Source organism: Nomascus leucogenys, chromosome 19, assembly GCF_006542625.1.
Source record: "Nomascus leucogenys isolate Asia chromosome 19, Asia_NLE_v1, whole genome shotgun sequence".
Lineage (NCBI taxonomy): Eukaryota > Metazoa > Chordata > Mammalia > Primates > Hylobatidae > Nomascus > Nomascus leucogenys.
Genome location: NC_044399.1, coordinates 57,482,003 through 57,504,311, shown reverse-complemented (window position 1 = coordinate 57,504,311; position 22,309 = coordinate 57,482,003). Strand labels below are relative to the sequence as shown.

The following is a 22,309-nucleotide window of genomic DNA, read 5'->3' as shown; positions in this document are numbered from 1 at the left end:
TGTATAAAATGCTCCCATAAAACCATAAAAGCATAACACATATGACATCAAAAAGGAAGAAAAATAGTTGGCTGTATAGCCATTAATTCTCAAGAGAAATACAGCAAGGTAGACCAGGAACAATATTTATGGCTCCAGAAAAGTCTTTACACTGATGTGTATGGAATGGTTGTTTTAAAAAGTGATCGTGAATTTAATGGCAAGAAGGTAAATGCAATATACAGAACACACCAAGAGCTGGGAGAATGACACATCATTTATGAATGGCAATAAACCATGTTCAAGGGAAAAAGATCTAATTTTTTTTTTTTTTAAATGGAAGCATGTGGATCTGGTGAGGAAGTTCCACTCTGAATTCCAAAAGCGTAAAAGTATACATGTGTGGAAGTCCATGAATCTTAAGAGCAGATAAAGGGTGGAGGGAGAGAGAGTTCGAGGCAACTCTGTTGTGGGTATGTACCATAGATCGCTTAGCTAGTTAGAACACGTAAAAGACGTTTTTTCCATACAAATGACCAAATTATCCCAGAAGAAAAGATTTGATTGAGATGGACAATTTCTGCCAGAAGTTTTCTTTTGCGTAAAACAGATCATCTGATACCTTCTTGATTTGGTGTTTGACAATTTAATTTCTTAAAAAGGAGAAAAGAGCAATAAATGATTACTCTGGGATCTAATTCTAACCTTCAGTAACTATTTCCAGATATGGAAGTGACAGGAGTCTTGAGGGAATGTAATCCTGTTAACATCATAACAACAGCATTGGGTATCATCAAAATGTCTTGTGGCTGTAGGAAAAGAGATGTCAAAAGGTCAGAGGACAAATGGAAATGATCCCTCAGCCAGAGAATTTGTATGCTATTGTGACCAACGTGGGCAGAGATAAAAAACAAAAAACAAGTAGAAAAGATCCCAATGCTAAGTGAAGGAAAACATCTGGCCACCAAGATGACACAGGTTGCTCTCGCAGGAGTCCAGACTTAAAGCACATGGACAAAGATGGAAAGATGACTCTAACCAAGGACGACTTCAAAAAGAGCACAGCTTTGTCTTGACTGAGCAACGGAATGGCAAAGCCCAGAGCTGAGATTTATGGAAAGTTCTGGGTACAACGCAAAGGACAAGAACAGGACTGGGTAGCGGGGTAAAGGGCTGAAAAACTACCTTAAAAAAAGAACAGAACTGATAGACTCTTAGAAGGAGCAGATGGTGAAGCTAGGCCCGGCTCCTTTTTGGCTTCCATTATTTCTGTGAAGCAGCACGACCTGCAAGTTGGAAAGGGTTAGAAGCTAGAGGGAGAACTGAAGGCCAAAAGGATGAAGTGACAGTAAGAGGATAAGCTCTTCTGAGAGTTGATTGCCTTGTGTTAGGAGTGACTTTGGAACTTAGGCAAGTGTACCTCCTGACCTCTCGTTTCCCTATTTTTATTAGGGAGAAAGCATAACTTGTTATGTATTTGCATGATTTTCTATTTCTTTCTTTCTTTCTTTTTTCTTTGAGATGCAGTTTCGCTCTTGTTGTCCAGGCTGGAGTGCAATGGCATGATCTCAGCTTACTGCAACCTCCGCCTCCTGGGTTCAAGTGATTCTCCTGCCTCAGCCTCCCGAGTAGCTGGGATTATAGGCGTCCCCCACCACGCCTGGCTAATTTTGTATTTTTAGTAGAGTTGGGGTTGCTCCATGTTGGTCAGGCTGGTCTCGAACTCCCAACCTCACGTGATTCTCCCGCCTCAGCCTCCCAAAGTGCTGGGATTACAGGCATGATAATTTTCTATCTCTAAGCTCTTACAACATCTCTCATCTCCTATTTTGTACTTACATATTTTAATTATTATGAACATGCTTTAAACTCTTTGAAGACATGTGTTAATAAATTATTGTGAGTTCACTAGGTTATTATTTACTACTTTAGAGGCAAATCATTAAGAGCTTTGCAAAGAGCCTGATGATCTGTTTTACTTTTCTGATTTCAAGCTGTCAGCTGAGAAAGTCATCAGCTTTCACAAGGAAAGACATACATGATATATGATGTTCATAGCATGATATCCCAGTCTATACAGCTTTTAAACACAAGAATGATTATAATAGAAGAAACGAAGTATAGAAGTAATGAAAATCATCATTATGCTTCATTTCAGAGTATTTTAGAAAAAATTAATGTATCCAACAAACATTGTGTCCATGCCAGGTATACAAAGATGAATAAAACAGCATCCTTGCCAATAAGCCACCCACTGTCAAAAATGCAATTCCTTAACTTCCCCATAAGGAGCCCAGTTTTCTATGGGTGGGGGGAAGCCTTAAAGTGATAAAGGACTTGAACATTCAAGATACAGGCAGGGGTCCTCACAGGAGGTTAAGAATAACTTATAGGTCTCCAGCCCTGGCAAGGATATTTTATGACACTTGTTTTATGTAAGGGGCAAGTGAAACCCTGATAGAATAAGTTACCATCTCAAAGACAAAGCTGAAGGGGCCAGGAGCCATGGCTCATGCCTGAAATCCTAGCACTTCAGGAGGCCGAGGTGGGAGGATTACTTGAGCCCAGAAATTCGAGACCAGCCTGGGCAACAAAGTGAGACCCTGTCTCTCACAAAAAACAACAAAACAAAGCCGAATCATCCTACATCCAAACGGCTCTGGAGGGAGACCTAGTATTCTGCTCTGAAGGGGGAGATGCGAGCCCTTGAGATCTGCAGGGAAGCACACAGACAGCGACAGGATGACAGGAAGAGCACAGTCACTTTGACTCACCGGTGGATGAAGTGGTTTTCCTCCAAATACTGACAGCCACAGGCAATGTCCCGAGCCACGTGCAGAAGGTCCAGCATGGCCAGGGAGGAGGGCTGGCTCTGTGGGGAGACAGAAGTGGGCCACTGACGAGGAGCTTGTCAGTGAGAGGAGGGAAATCTGAAATGCTGGCTTCCAGTGCTCACAGGGAGGCAGACCGTGAACATGCAGCTACACCAGGGGCATCGGCCCTGGCTGCACATTAGAAGTCACCTGGAGGCATTTGAAAGAATTTGGATGCCTGGGCCCCAACCCAGACCTCTCTGGGTGGGCATAGCATTTGTACATTTGAAGTCTTCCCAGGTAATATGATGCCAGCGTGCAGCGAAGGCTCGGAACACCCAGACTCCGGGAAGCTAGGTTGGAGCAGGTGTTCTTTCCCTTTAAATTTATTGTGCACATTCTCTCACCCCCATCTTCATAAGCATTTGAATACCCCCAATTTATAAACAAGTTTGTGAGGAAACCACAGGGGAGTAGGGGAGTTTTAAAAATCCTCGATTTAAATGTCTTAAAATATTTCTTAAAACTAATTTTCTTCAAGCAGATCCAGTGCTAAAACTGATTGAAAAATAAAGTTTTGGGAAATGCTGGGGAATTATGAGCTATTTCAAGCTTTTCTGCATGAGGTCTCTTTCATTCAAAAGGAGATGTCACCTCCCTACCCCTCTGGGGACCTCCCATCTTGGCTTCCCAGACAGCCTTGCTGAGCACAATGAAGCCTTTTCAGAAGGCGACATCCTATCTTGGTCTCTCTTTTAATTCCTAAATCCCTGACGTGTGCAGCAGTTCAGCCTCATGCAGTGTCTGAGTCACTGTGTTGTTCCATGTTGATTTCACCATTTCCCCAAGTCACGTTGTTGAAGTTCCAGAGACAGGGATCTCACCCTCCCACAGCACCCAGCACAATGCTGGACACACTCTGGGGGTTCAGTGAGTGTTGGGTGGCTGATTGATTGGTTGATTGGTTGATTATAGCCGCAGGCCAGGATTTACCTGGAGGAGTATGATTCACATACCTCCCCAAGAAAGTGCATGCAGGTAGGGTGTCAAATCCATCCGCTTTCGGGCTGCCCCAAGAAAGGTGTTTAAGCTCGTGACTCTTGAGCACCTGGGCAAACTCCCTGCAGGAAATTCATGCTTGTAGCTCTCCTATTTTGCTCTTCTTTCGAAGGGTGGGCTGAGGACTGGGCTCTTTAGTCCTGAGGTGCCCACAGGGAAGTTACCCAGCCAGGCGGCAGCGGTGGAACCAGGTGGGGTCTGGGTGCAGGCTTAGCCTGCTGGGGGTTTTCTCTGCCATAGATCGGGGCCTCCCCAGGACTCCTTGGAGCAATGGCCTGGGTCTGGAGGAGGCAGAACAGAATCTTGCTTCTCTAGGCCATGCTTCAGTTCTGGGGGAAGACAACTGAGAGTGGATAGTTCCCCTACCAGTGCCTTACATTCCCTAGAGCACACACATGATCTGCTGTGTGGTAGGTAGGGAAAAGAAGGTGATCTCCATATTAAAGATGAGAAGGCTGAGGGCTCAGAGAGGCTAAATGACTCACCCCAGGTCACATAGCTAGTAAGGGTGGAGCCAAAGCTGCCCTGAGATGGGCTTTAAGGATCTAGGTTGGAGAGGCATCCTCCCTCTTCCTTGGGAGAGGATCCAAGGAGTTAAAATGGAAGAGAGAGTGCCTGAAGGGGGTTGGAGTATATGTGACTACGGTGCCCAACGCACACCAAATGCGGAATACAGCACCCACAAATGGCAAACACCACACTTCAGTGGCCCATCGAGCTGACCCGGGCTCCACCCTGCTGGCCCCTTCCAGGCCATGTGGTCTGGGGCTGGCTGTTCAGCCTCTCAGAGCCACAGTTTCATCTGTGACAGTGGCATGGGACTGTCGGCCTCCCTGGGTTGTCAGGAGCACCCACACCAGCAGCCTCGGGCAGTGCCTCATCAGGGGACCTGAGGTATTGAGGGGTTGCCACATGGGAGGCCAGGGGGACTCAGAAAACGGTTTCTTGTGTTTGGCTTATCCAGAGGGGGTACCTCTGCCCTAACGAGAAATAAATAAATACCTTTTCGCTCTTCAGGAACATGCCCTCTGTCCCTACCAGAGGAGGCCCTGGTCCTAGCTGCGCTAGAGCCTTGAGGAAGATACTCTTCCTGCCAGTCTCTTTGTGTCTTAGCACCCATCACTCAGGATGTGAGGGCCATAGATGTCTCGGAAGCCCCAGGAGCCTGGAGCGCTGTGGGGACTAAATCTCTCTGGGCATTAATTCACGGGCCAGGCTGATACGGCCCCATGTCCTTGGCTGCTCAGAGCAGATTAACTGCTCCACTAATCAGTGTGCACAGGGCAAACGGTCAGCAAGCGTGAGTTATGGGGGGTGTGTGGTGTGTACGTGGCTGTGGTGTGCGTGTGTATGCATGTGGTGTGTGCTGTGTATATGTGCGTGTAGTGTGTGTTTTATGTATGGGGTGTGTGGTGTGTACGTGTGTGGTATGTATATGTGTCTGCGTTTTGTGTATGTGTGGTATGTGTAGGGTGTGTGAGGTGTGTATGTGTGTGTGGGGTGTGTGTGTGTGTGTGGGGGTGTGTGTGTGTGGCATATATGTGTGTGGTGTGTCTGTGTGTGTAGTGTGTGTGGTGTGTATATGTCTGTGCAGTGTGTATGGTGTGTGTTGTATATGTGTGCGTGGTGTGCGCATGGCATGTGTGATTGTGTGGTGTGTGCGTGTGTGAGTATATGTATGTGGCATATGTCTGTGGGGGGCGGTGTGTGGTGTGTGTTGTGTATATGTGTGCGCATGGCATGTGTGATTGTGTGCTGTGTGCATGTGTGAGTATATGTATGTGGCATATGTCTGTGTGGTGTGTCTCGGGGGGGCATGTGTGTGGTGTGTTGTGTGTGTGTGTGAGGTGTGTGTATGTATGTAGTATATGTCTATGTGGTATGTCTGTGTGTGGGGTGTGTGTGTTGTGTGTTATGTCTGTACATGTTGTGTACGTGTGTGGTGTGTTTTGTGTGTGTGTTGTGTAGATGTGTGTATATGTTTTGTGTGTGTAGTGTGTGTGTTATGTACGTGTGTGGTGTGTTTTTGTGTGTTGTGCATGTCTGTGGTGCGTGTGATGTGTGTTGTATATATGCATGTGGTGTGTATGTGTGTGTTTTTTTTGTGTGTAGCATGTGTTGTGTGTGTATATGCACTGGTGTTCCCTTCAGGGACGCCCTTTAGGTCAACATCCTATTTTTACTGGTGAGAAAACAGGAATGATTTGTTTGGTGTCACAGCTCCTGAGGGGCTATTCCCAAAGGATAATATATTCTACAAACAGAATAATGTTGAGATTGCTGCCTTTCTTAATAGCTTCTCCGTAACTATTCAGAGCTGAACCATCACAGGACAATGGGTAGGAACCCTTTCGCCAAGTGAAAAACAGAATAGGATGTTTTTGTTTTGTTTTTCGTTTTTGTTTTTTTTTTTGAGATGGAGTCTCGCTCTGTTGCCCGGGCTGGAGTGCAGTGGTGTGGCTCAGTGCAACCTCCGCGTCTCAGGTTCAAGCGATTCTCCTGCCTCAGCCCCCCGAGTAGCTGGGATTACAGGCGCCTGCTACCAGGCCTGGCTAATGTTTGTATTTTTTAAGTAGAGATGGGGTTTCACCACGTTGGCCAGGCGGGTCTCGAACTCCTGACCTCAGGTGATCCGCCCACCTCGGCCTCCCAAAGTGCTGGGATTACAGGTGTGAGACACTGTGCCCAGCAGAGGTTTTAAAATTGATGCATATAAAAATGAGAGGGAACGATGAAAAAGAGGCAAAGAATGCAGATGAGGAACATAAAAAACGCAGCAGAAGCCCACTTTGAAAAGCGGTGAGGAATGTGTGTGGTGTGTGTTGTGTATATGTGTTGTGTAGGGTGTGTGAGGTGTGTGTGGTGTGTATGTGTGTGTGGGGTATGTGTATGTGGCATACATGTCTGTGTGTGGTGTGTCTGTGTGTGTAGTGTGTGTGGTGTAATGGTTCATGTCTGTAATCCCAGCACTTTAGGAGCGATGGTTCATGTCTGTAATCCCAGTACTTTAGGAGGCCAAGGCGGGCAGATCACCTGCAGTCAGGCATGTGAGACCAGCCTTGCCAATATGGTGAAACCCTATCTTTACTAAAGATACAAAAATTAGCTGGGCATGGTGACACATGCCTGTAATCCCAGCCACTCAGGAGGCCGAGGCGGGAGAATCACTTGAACCAGGGAGGCGGAGGTTGCAGTGAAGCGAGATTGGGCCACAGCCTGGGCAACAGAGCCAGACTCCGTCTCAAAAAAAAAAAAAAAAAAAAAGTGGCGAGAAGGCCCCACTTTTCCTTGGTGCCAGATGCCCCTTATGCGTTTGGAGCCAGCATTGTCATCGTTGGTCTCTCGCCTGTGGACTGTGGACCTCTGGAATCCAAGAAGCCAACTGTATTCTGAATGTCTTCCATACAGCCCCTACCCGCAGGCACTACCATGTCCCAAATAGTCATAGACACTGTTGTGATTAATGACCTACACCTTTTAAAGAGATTACTGACTTCTCAATGGCTTTTGTCATTATTGACTGAATTCATGGATACTAAAGTACAGCTCTTACCTATCCCTGGCATATAGGAAGCCCTGCATAAATATTTACTGAATAAATATTGGGTCTGTAGAATTTTTTTGACATTAAAAAGGGATCTTCATTCTTGAAGAGGTGGAGTCCTGGGACCAAGTGATGTTTTCATCTGTACCCATGCATTTCATTTCCATGACAGGCACGGCTGACCTGGGCATCCACTCTGTCTACCGAGTCTGCACATCTGTTCTGTCATTTCATGTTTGCACAGATGTTTTCTGAGGCCAGAGCCTTTTATCCCATCTCAAAGGGCCTTTGATCCTGATTTAAGGTCTGTGGAGCCACTGAGCTCCAGAGCTGGCAGAAAGTGAGGACACAGACCTTGTCTGATTCTGCGCCCCAAGCCTGGTTCCTGTACACAGTAGGTCATCAGGGAACCCCTGGGAGTATCAGGGTGATTCCAACAAGTGAATCAGGTGGAATTCAGGCCTCTGAAGTCTGAGTTTCAGAATCTAGAGGCACACATCTGCCCACTTTCTCTTCACGGCACATGTTTCTCCATCCCTCATGTCCCTTGGCCGATTCACCCTCCTTCATCCTGTGTAGGATTTACTGATATTAGTCCCATCTGTCTGCTGGAAATCACATTCCTTTCTCACAGTCCACTGAATCCTCATCTTACAAAGTTGGATTTTGTGGCCCTGAGAATCCATGCAGGAAGCCCACCTAAGCCCCAGGGAAGCTGCTGCCACAGACACATCTGCATTGGTGGCTCTGGAGGGCCACAACTGGACATTTGAAATCAGCCAAGGATCCCAGGAAGGACAGCTCACCTGGGCCTGGTGGGTGTATGGGAGGGGGGGAGGACTATGACTGGGGTGCTGCCTGGGTGTGCCTGGTTGGCAACGAGAGCCACAAAGAGGAAAAGCGGGGCCAGGGGTTGAAAGAGCAGATTGGGTGAGGGTGGGACTCTGGCCCTGAGAAGTGGCTCTTCCAAGGACAGGCCCCCTCCCCGTTGTGGGGGTCCCTCAGGTAGTGCCTGCTGTTAGAGGGTAGAACTTGGGGACAGGCTCCTGTTCTGACTCTCCGAGGGTGGCACTCTGGGGTGGGGGTGGTGAGAGAGAGAATGATCTGTCTTTCCTTGCTGGACTTTGTTCTTTGTAATAATATTGGAATCATCTTTCATCATGAAAGGAGAGAGATGCCTTTGTCTTTGAGAGAGGGAGAGAGAAAGGGGGAGAGAGAGAGGGAGAAAGGGGGAGAGGGAGAGAGAGAGAGAGAGAAAGGGGGAGAGAGAGAGAGAAAGGGGGAGAAATGGGGGAGAGAGAGAGAGAGAGACACCACTCCTCACTCCTGCCCTCTCCTGCCCCTGAAGTCCTTGAACTTGCCAAGTGCTGGGCTCCGAGACTCCCTTTGCAAAGTCCCTCTCCTTTGCATGCATACGACTTTCTCTCCTTAAGCCTCAGGAAGGTCCAGTGGGAGAACCAGGGCTGTGCCTCTTCCCAAAGTGTGATGCCACATGTCCCCCACTGACAGCAGCACTGCTGAGAATCTCAGGGCATGAGGGTCAAAGGCTCTGCCCTTCTAGGTGGTGGTGGGAAAGCCAGTGAATCTGATGCCTGTACCATTGCGGAGATGCCTGGATGCCTGGCAGTGTTGGCTTTAAGGACCCAACTTCATCTTGATAGTTTACAGCTTCCCAGAGGGGACCACTGGATAAGCAGTAAGTTGGAGAGAGCACTGAATCAGGAGTCACAAGGCCTGAGTTCTAGTCTCAGCTCTTCCACTTCCTGTGAGGCCATGGCAAGTCCCATAATCTCTCTGGGCCACCGTTTTCTCATCCATAGAACTGGGGAGAGATCTGCATTGTCTGTTCCTAGGGCGGTGTTGAGAAATGTGAAAGGTCTAAGGAGGATGCCAGCTGATGAGGGCTCTTATGAGAGAGGCGTAGTCTTTATCTCCCTACTCCCTGCCCAGTCCTCCTTCCAGGTATGCTCAGGTGCACACACATCCCTCTTCTCAAGGGGTAAGACAGTATTCTTCTTAGAAACCGAGAAGGGTCACCCAGTGGCTAAGGTGAAGGTATTTTACATGGATCCTGACTGAAGGTGGAAATCAGAATAGCCATGACCTTGCAGGGCTTCCATCACCACTTTGCGTCCCTGTGAGCAGTGTGGTCAGGTTGGGCTTTCTGGAACCACTGGCTGTCAGTCCTTCCCTGCTTTCCTGGGGGCAGCGGGGAGGGTGGCCGCTGCTTTTACTGTGCAAGTCTTCCTTGTGATCCCCATAGTACAGTGGCTTCTTGAGGAAGCCTAGATCCTAACCCTGGGGCCTGCTCAGCTCCAGTTCCTGGCACCCGGGGCCTGCTGAAGACCTGCAGACCCAAGCATGGGCAGCTGGGCTCTGGGTCTGCCCAGGGTGCTATGTTTAATAATTTGGAACCACCTTTGAGATGTTCTAGTCCGATCCTCAGATCTCACCTGTGAGGATACCCAGGTTAAAGGTTTAAGACTGCCCTAAACCACATGGGTGTCTAATGGCCAAGTTGGAGCTGGAGCTTCGGATTCTTGGGTCCACCCTGGGTATCTTCACTTCCCTAGCTCTGTTAACCATCAGATGTGTGTAGCACCTTCCTAAATACAAGGTTGGAATGTCCAGGTATTATTATCCCTACTTGAGACATGAGGACTGCGGGCTCTGAATGAGTAGCTGCAGAGTGACCTGCCCAGGTCAGTTGCTTGAGTAGCGACATGGCTAGCATGAAAGTTCCCCTCTGTGTTTGTCTCTAGTTTGGTTTTCCAGAGTCAGCAGGCCATGAGAATGGATCCAGGCTATAGAATGTGGATATGGTTTGGATCTGTGTCCCTGCCCAAATCTTACACTGAATTGTAATCCCTAGTGTTGGAGGAGGGGCCTGGTGGGAGGTGACTGGATCATGGGTGGATTTCCCCCTTGCTATTCTCATGATAGTGAGTGAGTTCTCATGAGACCTGGTTGTTTAAAAGTGTATAGCACTTCCCCCTTCATTGCCTTCTTTCTGCTCCAGCCATGTAAGACATGCCTCCTTCCCCTTCGCCTTCTGCCATGATTGTAAGTTTCCTGAGGCCTCCCCAGCCATACTTCCTGTACAGCCTGCAGAACTATGAGCCACTTAAACCTCTTTTCTTTATAAATTACTCAGTGTCAGGTAGTTCTTATATAAATGCAAGAATGGACTAATACAAATGCATTGCTAGAGCCTTGCACAAGCTCCTTGGGGCTGGGGCTCAGCCATCATCTACCTCGGTCTTCTGTCCAGTCTCTTCCAGCCAGTCACCCCCACTATCCAAGCCTAAAGTTGACTCCCTGGGTTCCACCGAGGAACTTGCTACCCAGGCTGCCCACTCTTGCTCCTTCCATCCTTGCTCCTGTCCTTGGCACAATAACTGCAGCAAAGACTGGTTCTCACTCACCGGGCGAGGGCGGGTCTCTCGGAGGAAGGACTTGAGGTCTCCTCCGGCCATGAGCTCCAGCAGGATGAACCGGGGCAGGGCTTGCAGGCTCACCCCGATGCAGCGAACGATGTTCTGGTGGTTGAATTTGCTGCAGAGCAGAGAGGGATGTAACCAAAATTAACTGAGCTGAGTCTGGGCAAATCTTAAACTGGGAGGAACAGGATACAAAGTTACATTTTCAGCAGCTGCAATGTATAAAGGCATTCTCTAAACACGGGCCGCAGGGGTCCCGGGCTGAGCCTGAACCCAGAATCTTGCTGGTGAGCAGGTGGCAAGAACCACAGCAGGCTCCACGGGAGTTCTGTTTGCAGGAGAGTGGCTGGAGCTGTAAGGATGTTGCTCAGGCACTTGGGTGAGAAAGTGTCTCGGGGGCAGGAGAGTGTCTTTCTCAGATACTGGTGCATGGACTGGGTGCTAGAATTCATGGTTGATTTCTCCCAGGTAGGCCTCAGGCAGAAGGTGAAGCAAAACAACTGCTTCTAAGAGAGACTGGGTGAGACTTGCCAAGTGACAGCGTGTGAAATAGAGCCAGCAAAAGGGGATGGCCTCACGAGTCCATCAGTTTCCTGTGGATTCCTCATGGGAGGGACCAAGACTTGGGTTTTCTTGTTAACATGATCCCTTTAGGACACACAGGGCAGTGGGGCCTAGGAATTCCACATGGGCCAACATGTGCATGCATGTGTGTACATACACACATGTACACATGCACACATGCACACCCCCCCCCCCCCCCCCCCCCCCCCGCCAAGTGTTGAAAGACTGGTGGTTAGACACCAACATATAATGGTTAGTTACCACCAAGTAGTGAGATTGATTTGGGTCTTCTTCAATATAATCTCATACTTGCCAAGTTTTATTCATAATCAGGAATTACATGTATCAACAGAAAATAAATGTTATTTTGTGTGTCCTCCTGTGGCTCCAGACCTCACAGCCGTATCACTCACACTGCCTGGCCTTGTTACCCCTGCCACTTCCACCAAGGGGACATCCCAGTCTGCCCCCACCTGTCAGGACGTTCAGAGTCTTCCCAGTGTGACAGGGGGCCATGAGCCCCCACCTGATCTTGAGTTCAGACATCTGCCCCCTCCTTGAGGGGATCTGCTGTCACAGTGGATGCCCTCAGGAGCCGCAGGCACTGAGACTCTCAGCTTAAATCCAGATCTTGGAGCCTCAAGTCGAAAGGTGCAGCCAGCTGAGACAGCCCCGCTGATGGGAGCCTACGATGGGGTGGCCTCCCATCATATTAGCAGCACATTTACTGGGATTGGTGAAGGGTCTTGGAGGGAGATTATATCTTGTACTGTCAAAGTCTAGCATGCTCCATTTCTTAAGAAAAAGTGAGGGAAGAAGAACCAGTGGATAACAGCAGGGATACTGGTTGCAGACAGTGACATTGGTGGGGTTATTAGGCCACACAGACTTTGTTTCTGAAACAACCATCGGGGTTGTTCCAGTCTGGTAAGAAGTGTCTAGAATGTTTGGGAGTCTCCTACTGGAGAAAACGGGACATGCTGGCGACAACACCATTTCCCTTGGAGACATCGATCTGTTAGAAACCTCTCCAGGTTCTCTGGGGGCAGTGGGGAGTTGGGGTGAGGGTGTCTCTCTGTGGCTTTACCTGATGATCAGGGCTTCCATGAGGAAATCCAGTTCGTCCTGTTCTGAGCATACTTCAGGCAGCGTCTGGGCAGAGAAGGGGAGGGTGGGGAGGAGGAGGAGGCTGTGAGCTGAGAACTGCAGCCTACAGAGTCAGCAAGCCAAGGGCAGGCTCAAGAGCGAGCCACTTCTTACCTTCACAGCCACTTGCAGGGGGCTTGGGTCGTTGGGCATTCCGGACACCTGGCCTTCATACACCTCCCCAAAGGCGCCATGGCCCAGACCCCTGTGCAAAGGAGAAGACAAGAGGAGACAGAGTCAAACAGGCCACAATAATGCGGCAGCTGGGGGTCCTGAGCCCGGGCGTCACATTTAGTGCACAAACATGAGAGGCATGGGGTAACATACACACTCAGGAGTAACACCCTCAACATAGCTTTGCTATGCAATCTCGGGCTTCCAGTTCTTCATCTGAAAACTGGTAAGAAGGATTCCAACCAGGGACTCATGACAATGGTCAAATGTTTATTCATTCAATCAGTAGGTATTGAGTCTTTGATATTTGCCAGGGACACAGGGGTGCATAAGCCATGGCTTTTCCCCGGGGGAGGCTCATGCTCCTTGGGGAGAGACAGATCACTGGTGGGTACTGGCTGGAGAGTGTTGCCAGTAAGTGACAGAAGAAGGCACAGTTGCTCTCGATGCTCAGAGGAGGGGCCCTTTGCTCCCCTGCTCCCCTGGAGGGAAGGGGGGCCAGGAAGGCTTGGAGAGGGCACACCTGAATGAATTTTGAGGAAAGCCCTGGTTCTCCTCTCATTGTATAAACTCCATAAACATATGGGAGTTAATGTAAGCCAACATACATGGCCCTGAATGTCAAGGCTTGTCCTCCTAGGAGGGCTGGGGGTGCCCATAGGGAGGGCTCCGCTGGCCTTTTGTGGCTAGAGGAGTCTGTGGTGCTGTGATAACATGCAGCCCCTAGACTGCACCCCCTCTCCTCCCAGGACGGCAGCAGGGCACTCACCGAATGAGGGTGATGTTTTTCCGCGGTACCTCCTTCAGGTCACTGATGGAGGAGGTCTTGCCAGCAAAGCAGTAGTTGGGGTTGTAGTCGGTCATGATGGTCGAGGTGCGGAGCTTGCTCAGCTTGTACTCAGGGCTCTGCAGCTCCATCTGCATGGCTTGCAGCTCCTGGTGCTTCCGGCGGTACACTGCAGATGGGTGGTCAGCTGCAACATGGCCTGGCAGCCTGGCCCTTGAAGCACTACACAGGCCACTTCCTACAGGAAGCCTCCCTGGATCGCCATATCCTCCCCGAGCTCTGAACCTTTCCATACTTACAAATACTAACAAAATGATTGTAGATGTGAAGGTGTGTCTTTAATTGAAGCATGATTTAAAGTAAATGTAAAGCTAAAAATCACAGATATGGAAAAGAATTATTTGTATTATACAGGGCACAGTCATGTTAGTCTGGGTCCTCCAAGAAGCAGACTGGAGATGGGATTAGACCCAGGATGGTCTGCAGATTTTATTAGAAGAAATGCCCATGAGAGGAAATGGGGAGGGAGCCAGGGCAGCCTGGGTGAACCAGCAGACTGTGTTGCAAGTCTGACCCCATGTGAACGAGGGAGGGAGGGAAGGTTGGGTGGAAGCACCCTGGGTGCCATGCAGCCTAAGAAAGTTTCAGCAAGGCCCTAAGGGGTTCTGGAGCCAAAGTCAGTTATCAGAGGAGTCCCATGACTCCCAGGAATTGGCCTGCCGTAGTATTTCTGCTGAGCTCAGCCATCGGGTAGGGCAGCTTCAGTGCAATCACAGCAGTGGATTTGAGGGTGCAGCTGGGATCTTGGTGAATTGTGTTTCCTACAGTTGGAGAACTGCCAAGCCACAGAGCTGGAGAAGAGCCACATCATGAAAAGATCTCTAAATTGGTGTCTGGGGATCTGTGCTCTAATTCCACCTCTTGTTACTTACAAGCTGAGCCATGAGGACCAGGTCACAGGACCTCTTTGGACTGCAGTTTCCCTCTCTGTAAGCAGGGATGGTAACTCCTGCCCTCCTGTTTCCCTAACCACTCCCACTCGCCCCCCTCCAGGGTTGTCAATGAAATGAATTCACCAACATAAAATGGTTTGGAAAAATTCTAAAGAGCTCTACCAATGTGAGTGACCATTATCACTCCTACATGTGAGGATGTTCTGGAAGGCAAACTCCATGGACGCCAGAACAAAATTGCGACTCAGTGGGTAGATTCTGCGTGTAAAGCCCAGCCCCCCCAAAACGGGCCAGGGCAAATGAGTCACCCGTTATGTGCTCAGTTCACTCCTCTATGCAATGAACCGACCATGATCAGGTTAGGGTTACCTGAGGATCGAATGAATTGAAATGTGTAAATTGCTGAACACGTAGTAACCATGCAACAAGTATTAGCTCCTATTATCCTGTCCCTTTGAGGGATGGCACCATATGGGGACACAGTGTATGCTGCCATCTCCCTTCTACCGGCAGATCCCTTCGCCTGCAGGGGCCTGGCCTGCGAGGGCTCCCAGGAGCCTTTCCCTCTTCCCTTTTCAAGCCTCTGCCTATCTGTCCTGGGCATGTCTCTACCAGCAGTAAGAGCCGGTTGGGACCACACTGAGCTCTCTGTGACCTGTAGGTCAGCTCACCTTGGCTCACAGGCTGAACAGAAATATACTCAGAAACCGATTTTCCCATCTCTCTGCCTGGAGGGTGGTGGAGGGCTGGTTTGGAGAATAGTGGGCTAGTGCATTACATAGGGTGGGAGCCAAACAGGAGCTGCGCCCATGGAAGCACATGGGAGCTAGAAGTGACGTCTGGGGGTGGGGGCGAGCTTTTGCCATCGTGATGGACACTGAAGAGAGCTCCCCACCCCCGATCAGCCAGGAGGATACACATGGGGCTGAGGTGCAGAATCAGGGGCTCCTCAGGGAACTGCAGCTGCTCTGGTTGGGGGAAGGTTGGGAGCTTCCGTTTTGGCTTGGCCTGGGCTGCCCTAATCACCACCCCACCCAATTCCAGGGACTAGCATGACGAAGTGTCACCTTGACACCTGTGGCACAGCCTGAGACACTATTCAGTCCTGCCTTCCCGCCCCCTTGGGAGTCCCTGGGGCTCTGTGCACTCACCAATCATGATGCCAGAGAAAGCCAGGACCAGGGCGGCCACGAGGGCAGAGGTCACCACAGAGAGGATCAGCGAGAGTGGCAGGTGTGGCTCCGGGGTGGGTGACACTGGAAGACAGGTCCCAGTGGGGTATTGACAACCACACCAGGTCTCCTTTGAGTTGGTCCCAAGTCAGAAATAACCTCCCCCACTGCGACAAAAACTACTTGCTCCTTTCCATCGCTGGCGACCTTGTCACACTTTTCTTTTCAGGGGACCATGAGCAGGACCAGACTCATCCTGATTTTACAGGCTTTTAGCAGTAGCTTTTGGGTGGAGGGAAATTTAACAGGAATGAATATCAGTGGCGGGACGTTGGTTCAAAACATGAGCTGCACAACTATAGGGTGAGGATGGAAGGTGAAACGAAAGTGGATCTGGAAGAGATGTGGGGGCCACAGGTGACCAAACAACAGGGTGCGCTGTAAGTAACACCCTCTGAGGCTAGGTTACTTCCCTGTGGCCCTGAGGCCCTGGGCTCAGAGTGGGGAGGGGTCCTGTGCCCTCTGCTGGCCAGACCACACGGAGGTATCGTGCTTGGTACTGGACACTACATTTCGAAAGGGACATCGACAGTGGAACACATGCAGAAGAGGGACACCGGTGGGGCAGGGAGAGGAGACATAAAACTGCATCTTGTATGAACTGCTGCAAACAAATGGGTTATTTAATCTGAAGAAGAGTTAAAGGAGGAGGATGGGGCCGGGTGCAGTGGCTCACACCTGTAATCCCAGCACTTTGGGAGGCCGAGGCGGGTAAATCACCTGAGGTCAGGAGTTCGAGACCAGCCTGGCCAAAAGGTGAAACCCTGTCTCTACTGAAAATATGAAAATTAGCCTGGCATGGTGGTGGGCGCCTGTAGTCCCAGCTACTCAGGAGGCTGAGGCAGAAGAATTGTTTGACCTGGGAAGTGGAGGTTGCAGTGAGCCGAGACCATGCCATTGCACTCCAGCCTGGGCAAAAAGAGTGAAACTCCGCACAGCCCCCCCCCCCCCAAAAAAAAAGGAAGAGAATGGGAGCACTGTCTTCAAACACTGCACGTGCAAAGCTGCTGCTGTAAGGAAACCTAGGAAAGGAAGGTTAAGGCAACAGGTCCCCAGCTCTGAAACTGCCCAAGGGAACAGAGCACCTTAGGAGCAGTGAGATCCCTGTCACCGGGCATGTTGAAGTGGAGGCAGGATGGCCCCTCAGTGGGGATGGTAGAGGGCTTATTCTATAGTAGAGGACTTTTAAGACTCCTTTAGGAGCCATGACCCACCTTTCACACAGTGGTCAGAGCACTCGAGCTGTGGCAGGTATGGGAGGGACAGAAAGTTTACAAAACCCAATACAGGGTGTCCTGGAACCCAGAAACCATTTGTGGTCATGGGCCAAATCTCAGGCTGTGGGCCCCTCTGCCTCCCCTGGCCCTGTCCCCTTACCAATGCAGGAGACGCCATCCTCAGCCAGCACCGTCCCGTGGTCACAGAAGCAGATGACCTGGTGGCTTTCAGGGTCCATGTGACATTCGTCTACCTCACAGTGACTGCAGTTTAGATAATGCTTAATATTCACTTCCCCGTGGCCTTCCATCACTAGTGACAAGGAGGGAGGGTCAGTCTTGGGCCGAGCCTGCCTCCCCACTCCCAGCCTCAGTACTATGTCTCCAGGTGGTCACTGTGGGTGCTCTGGTCCCTGTTCCTAGGTCCCATAGCCACTGGAAGCACAACTGTGTAGAAGAGTCTTCCTGTGCATATGGAGAGTGCAGCGGAGGCAGCGGGCATGGGTGCCTTTGGATGTTTGCATTTGTGTTGGTGGTGGGGGGAAGCCCACACATGTGATCTTTAGGTTGACTGATGCAGGTATTGGGCTATTATTGTTACATTTCCTAGGATTCTGCCTCTGCATTCATATTAAAGCACACATCCTGATTTCTGGAAACGTGGTGACCTGCGCCATAGGAAGCTTGCCTGCCAGGGACCCATAATTGTGCCTCTGTATCCTGGATACAGGTCAGAGACTCTGAGGTTTTAGCTTGGTGGGAGGACTGACCTAAGCAAGTTTGTTCTGCTGCCTGGCAGAGAGGCTACCTTTTAAAGCTGGGGTGTACAGGATGCCCAGTGGACTGATGAAGGAAACCCCATCTTCCCCATCCATTTCGGGGTCATTGTTTGAGGCTGCATTGCCGCCTGAGTAGCAAACCAGAGCAGAGTTTAACATGGGGGGTGGGTGCCAAAATCTTAACACACATACATGTCAGTGGGGCATGCAGCTCTGGCCAAAGTTAGGGGGTCACTGGGGACCTCAGGGGCAGGGATGCCGGGAGGGAAGGGAGGCTCAGGGCATAGAGGCTGCACGTGGGATTTGGCTCAGTAGATGCTGGGTGTGTGGTTACTTTCCCCTCAGGTCCAGGCCAGCTCCCACTCTGCCGGGGGCCCACTAAGAAGTGGTTAATGTGAGCAAGAGTCCAAAAAGTTCTAGTCTTTCCGGGCTGGGATATGCCCGTGGTGCCTCTCCCAGGACTGGTCAGGATGGTAGCACTGAAGAGTTGCTCTCCAGCCCCACTGGGTCAGGGTTGGGGTGTGGCGGGGCGTGCGGATTGCAGGAGATGAGCCCCTGTGCCCTGAGGCTCCCGTCCCTCCTTTCACCTGGGGCTGGGCTATCTTTGGGCTCCCCCCTCGGGCTCCTCCCACCCATCCAGCTTGGAAAAGAAGAGCATGTGGTTAACACAAGCATCTTACACACAGCGTCAAAGCAAAACACAGACACGAACACCACAGAGCATGCATGCATTCGTCCTAATCTGTGGGGAGCGGGGAGCCATAGTCTCCCAGCCTCTCAGCTTCAGAAGGCTCTGCTGACTGTGCTCTGAAGCCCAGATGAGGCAGCTGGGGTCAATGGCCGGCTGCTTGCTGAAGGGCTGGGCTAAGCCTGCCTGCAGTTGCCCTCGGGAATAGCTCCCATCAGCAGGCACGGCGGCGCCTTTCAGGAAGCTGGTGGGCTGGGGTAGGGAGCAGGAGTGAGGAGTCCATGAAACCACAAACCAGCCCCTTCAGGAGCTGGCTTGGCCAGGCCGTCCAAGGGAGGCTGGAGGAGTCCTTATGGGTGACTCACAGACTAGTCTGGAAAGCCAAAGCCTCTTTATCATTGACTTCGGGGGAGATCAAGAATCACATGGGATCTTGATGCTGTTGCTGAGGAAGCCTGGAGGCAGGATGCTGGCTCGAAAGCCAACACCCTGCCTCTGGCTGGTCCAGCCAGGTCGAGAGGGAGGCGTGCAGTCACATCACAGTCCACACTTGGGCAGGCCAGGGGAGAGCAGGGGAGGGTGGGGCAGGGCAGAGAGGTGAGGAGCCTAGGACTAAGCGGGGAGGGAGTGACACCTTGAACACGAATCATCTTTACCTATATATCCTCCGCCTCCTCCACCTGAGGAGCACCCCCCTCCACCCCCTCCGAAACCCCCTCTTGTCTCCCACCCCCACTTCTTCATGGCCTGGGGGCAGGAATGTCCTCCGGTGGCACCCTCCTGCAAAGATTTTCCGGCCCAGAGCAAGGAAGTGTTATCATTCCAGCCACCTCCACCACCTGCGGGAAGAGATAGGGAACCTGCGTGAGGATGCTGGCAAGGTTCGATTAGCCATGCTGGCCAGAGAAGCAGGATGCAGGACGCCTTGGAGGGCGCCCGCACCAGCTCCAGCTCCTGGGGCCCATCTTCAGTGGGGCCTGGGGGCTTCAGATCCACACTAGGAAAACCAGGAGGCTGCTTGCCCTAGGAGACCTGTTTGGCCACAGCTGAGTACACCCGAATGAGAGCGTGGCTTGTACCCCTGCTTCCTGCCAGTACTCTCTGGCTCAAAAGCAGGGGCTGTGCTTGGTTAAGGATTGGGGGAGGTGGGCAGACAGGCAGCATGGCGACTAAACTCGTTCCTCTATCTTCTCTTCATGTCAGCCAAGCCCCGTAGCGCTGGACCTTCATTTCATTAACTGCCTCCCGTCCTAACAAGAAAAGGGACTCACCAGTCTTTGAGCAGCCACATGTCAAAACCTTGCACTAAAGTTCCTTGCAGGAATCCTGGACTAGGCTGACCAGAGAGCCCACTGCTGTCTGTGAAACCCTGGATAAGAACGCCCCATTCTGAGCCTGTTTCCTCACCTGTAGCTTGTGGATAATAAGACCCACCTGATGGGGTTGATGTTAAGATCAAAGGAGACAGTGAGTGTATGAAATGCTCCACAAACTGCCAGGGGTGGGGAGTGTCAGGGGCTGAAGAGGCCGAACACACGCGTTCAGACAGCCTCACACCTCGGCTCAGCCTGCTTAGAGCTTCTCCAGGGCCAGGCGCTCAGGAACCGCTCCAAGGTCAGGAGCAGAAGCCCTGGTCAGTGGATGATACCCTGGCAACAAAGGCAGCCTCAGGGCTGTGCTTCCCAATGCCTGGGGCTGCTTTGGGCTTTTGCAAAGGAAGCTATCTACAGAGCCGAGGTTGAATGTAGCCACAGGTTGACCACAAGAAATCTCTTCTGCTAACCTTTGAGATTCCAGGATATCCCCTATGCCTACTGTTCCATAGGACACTTGAACAGACATCTACAGTTGTCCCTCAGTATCTGTGGAGGTTCCAGGATCCCTCCATCACACCAAAATAAATGTCCCCTTATATAAAGTGGCATAGTATTTGCACATTCTCCTGTAAAAAAATCATCTCTAGATTACATATAATACCCAATACAGGGTAAATCCTATGTAATAGTTATTGTATCGTTTAGGGAATAAGTCTGTACATGTTCAGTAAAGACACAATCATCTTTTTTTTTTTTGAGTATTTTTGATCTGTGGTTGGTTGAATCCCACGAACGCAGAACTGATGAGTAGGAAAGGGTTGGCTGTATTCTAAAAACCCTAAAACCCTTTCTGCTGCAGATGATGCATGGTGGGGACCTGGAAATTGATGGTGGAAGGCAGAAACAGCAGTGTGTGTCTGCCGGAACCCTACGGGTGAACCGGCCTGGCAGGGTTTCTGGAAGCACTTGTGGCCGAGATTCCTTGGGACCCAGAGGGACCTGTAGGTGGGATGACTGTCTTGCTAGAAAGAGGAAGCCAGGTTTTGAAAATGAAGCTGAGGTCAGGAACAAGCTTGAATCTAGAATGGGAAAAAGCAGAGCTGAGGCGAGGCCATCAGGCAAGCTGGGGGGACTTTGTCAGCCATGAAACCTGCAGGGGTGGGGGTTGAGCTTGGGTTTGTTTCGCTGTCTTCCCTTCTGCTCTCAGGGGAGGGTGTGGGCCTGTCAGGGCTGTTGTCATGTGGCAGAGAGAGGCCCCTTAGGCGCATTAGGGGCCAGAAGTTGGCGCTGGTGTTTGTGCACAGCTGTGAGCAAGTGCGTAATAAATAAATCAGAACGAGATGGGCGGAGACCACGCGCTGTGCTTTCATCCTGCTCAGCCCCCAGCTGAGGAGGTTTCTCACCCCATACCCATTCTGCAGCCTTCGAGCAAATGTGTGGATAGGAAAATAACCCATATCAAAATCAGAACAACGGTGTTTTAAAAATACGAATTGAGTCTGGCTGGGCGCAGTGGCTCACGCCTGTAATCCCAGCACTTTGGGAGGCTGAGGCAGTGGATCACCTGAGGTCAGGAGATTGAGACCAGCCTGGCCAACATGGAGAAACCCTGTCTCTACTAACAATACAAAAATTAGCTGGGTGTGGTGGCGTGTGCCTGTAATCCCAGCTACTTAGGAGGCTGAGGCAGGAGAATGGCTTGAACCTGTGAGTCAGAGGTGGCAGTGAGCCGAGACCGTGCCACTGTACTCCAGCCTGGCGACACAGCGAGACTCCGTCTCAAAAAAAAAAAAAAAAAAAAAATGTCTCCGTCACTAAACAGCTCAGCCATGTTGAGAAAAAAAAAGTCATCAGGCCTTGGTGAGCCCATTGGCTCTCCTGTAAAACAGGAACGGTATCTGCCTGGAAACCTGCAGGTTGTTTTGACAGCACATACGCAACAGAGGCGGAGGTGCTTCAGGGTTTCTCAGGTGCTGGGCCTCGGTGCTGCAAACGTCCCTGGAGAACCTCATGGTGGACCCATGACTGTTTTTTCTCTTCTATTTCTAGCCGTCTCTCAATTGAGAGACAGTTTGCACATTTGTTTTAATTAATCCCAAATCTTAAATGCCTTCTAAGATCCTCCCACAGTCTGATTGTGTGGAAAAGAAAATACAAAAATGAATTGCATTTTCTGTCTTTGGGGGTGGCTGACTTTAGAGGAATCAGGGAATTGACGCTTCTTCCCTGCCTGTCTCGCATTTCTGTGCTTCTGGCTCCCACTAATGAGGGAAGAGAGCTCAGCCGTGGAGAGTCAAGAAGGAGATTTGCCAGTGGGGATATGCTTGGGTCTGGCAGCCCAGGGCCTGGAGGTCTGTATCATAGGGGTCTAGGAGGCCTGACATTGCCCAGATTTTTTTCATCTGCTCACATCCTAACTGGTGGGCCCATCTGCCCCTGGAGGAAGAAGGAATCTCAGGGGGAGGCTCTAACAATTGCACGTTGGTAAAACCCAGGGAGGGCCAGCTGGCTGATTGATGGCTACTCCCTGCCTCACTTTCTCAGTGACCTTCTACAAGTCCAAGCTCCAGGTCAGCAAGACGGCCTGCAGGGCCCCCAGGGTGCTGTCTGCCCCCGCT

General features: G+C 50.7%; 1 protein-coding gene across 1 annotated transcript in view; it reads right to left on the bottom strand.

Moving 5' to 3' along the window:
• Window positions 1-22,309, bottom strand: part of ALK (ALK receptor tyrosine kinase) — a 525,427-nt gene that overhangs the window by 20,044 nt on the left and 483,074 nt on the right. The window contains exons 16-24 of the mRNA XM_030799790.1: window positions 19,032-19,214; window positions 17,717-17,815; window positions 17,069-17,221; window positions 15,611-15,715; window positions 13,489-13,675; window positions 12,660-12,750; window positions 12,487-12,551; window positions 10,821-10,950; window positions 2,754-2,851 (exon numbers count right to left, since the gene is read on the bottom strand). Of these exons, the coding sequence (XP_030655650.1) occupies window positions 2,754-2,851; window positions 10,821-10,950; window positions 12,487-12,551; window positions 12,660-12,750; window positions 13,489-13,675; window positions 15,611-15,715; window positions 17,069-17,221; window positions 17,717-17,815; window positions 19,032-19,214 (1,111 nt within the window). The remainder of the gene's footprint in view (window positions 1-2,753; window positions 2,852-10,820; window positions 10,951-12,486; window positions 12,552-12,659; window positions 12,751-13,488; window positions 13,676-15,610; window positions 15,716-17,068; window positions 17,222-17,716; window positions 17,816-19,031; window positions 19,215-22,309) is intronic.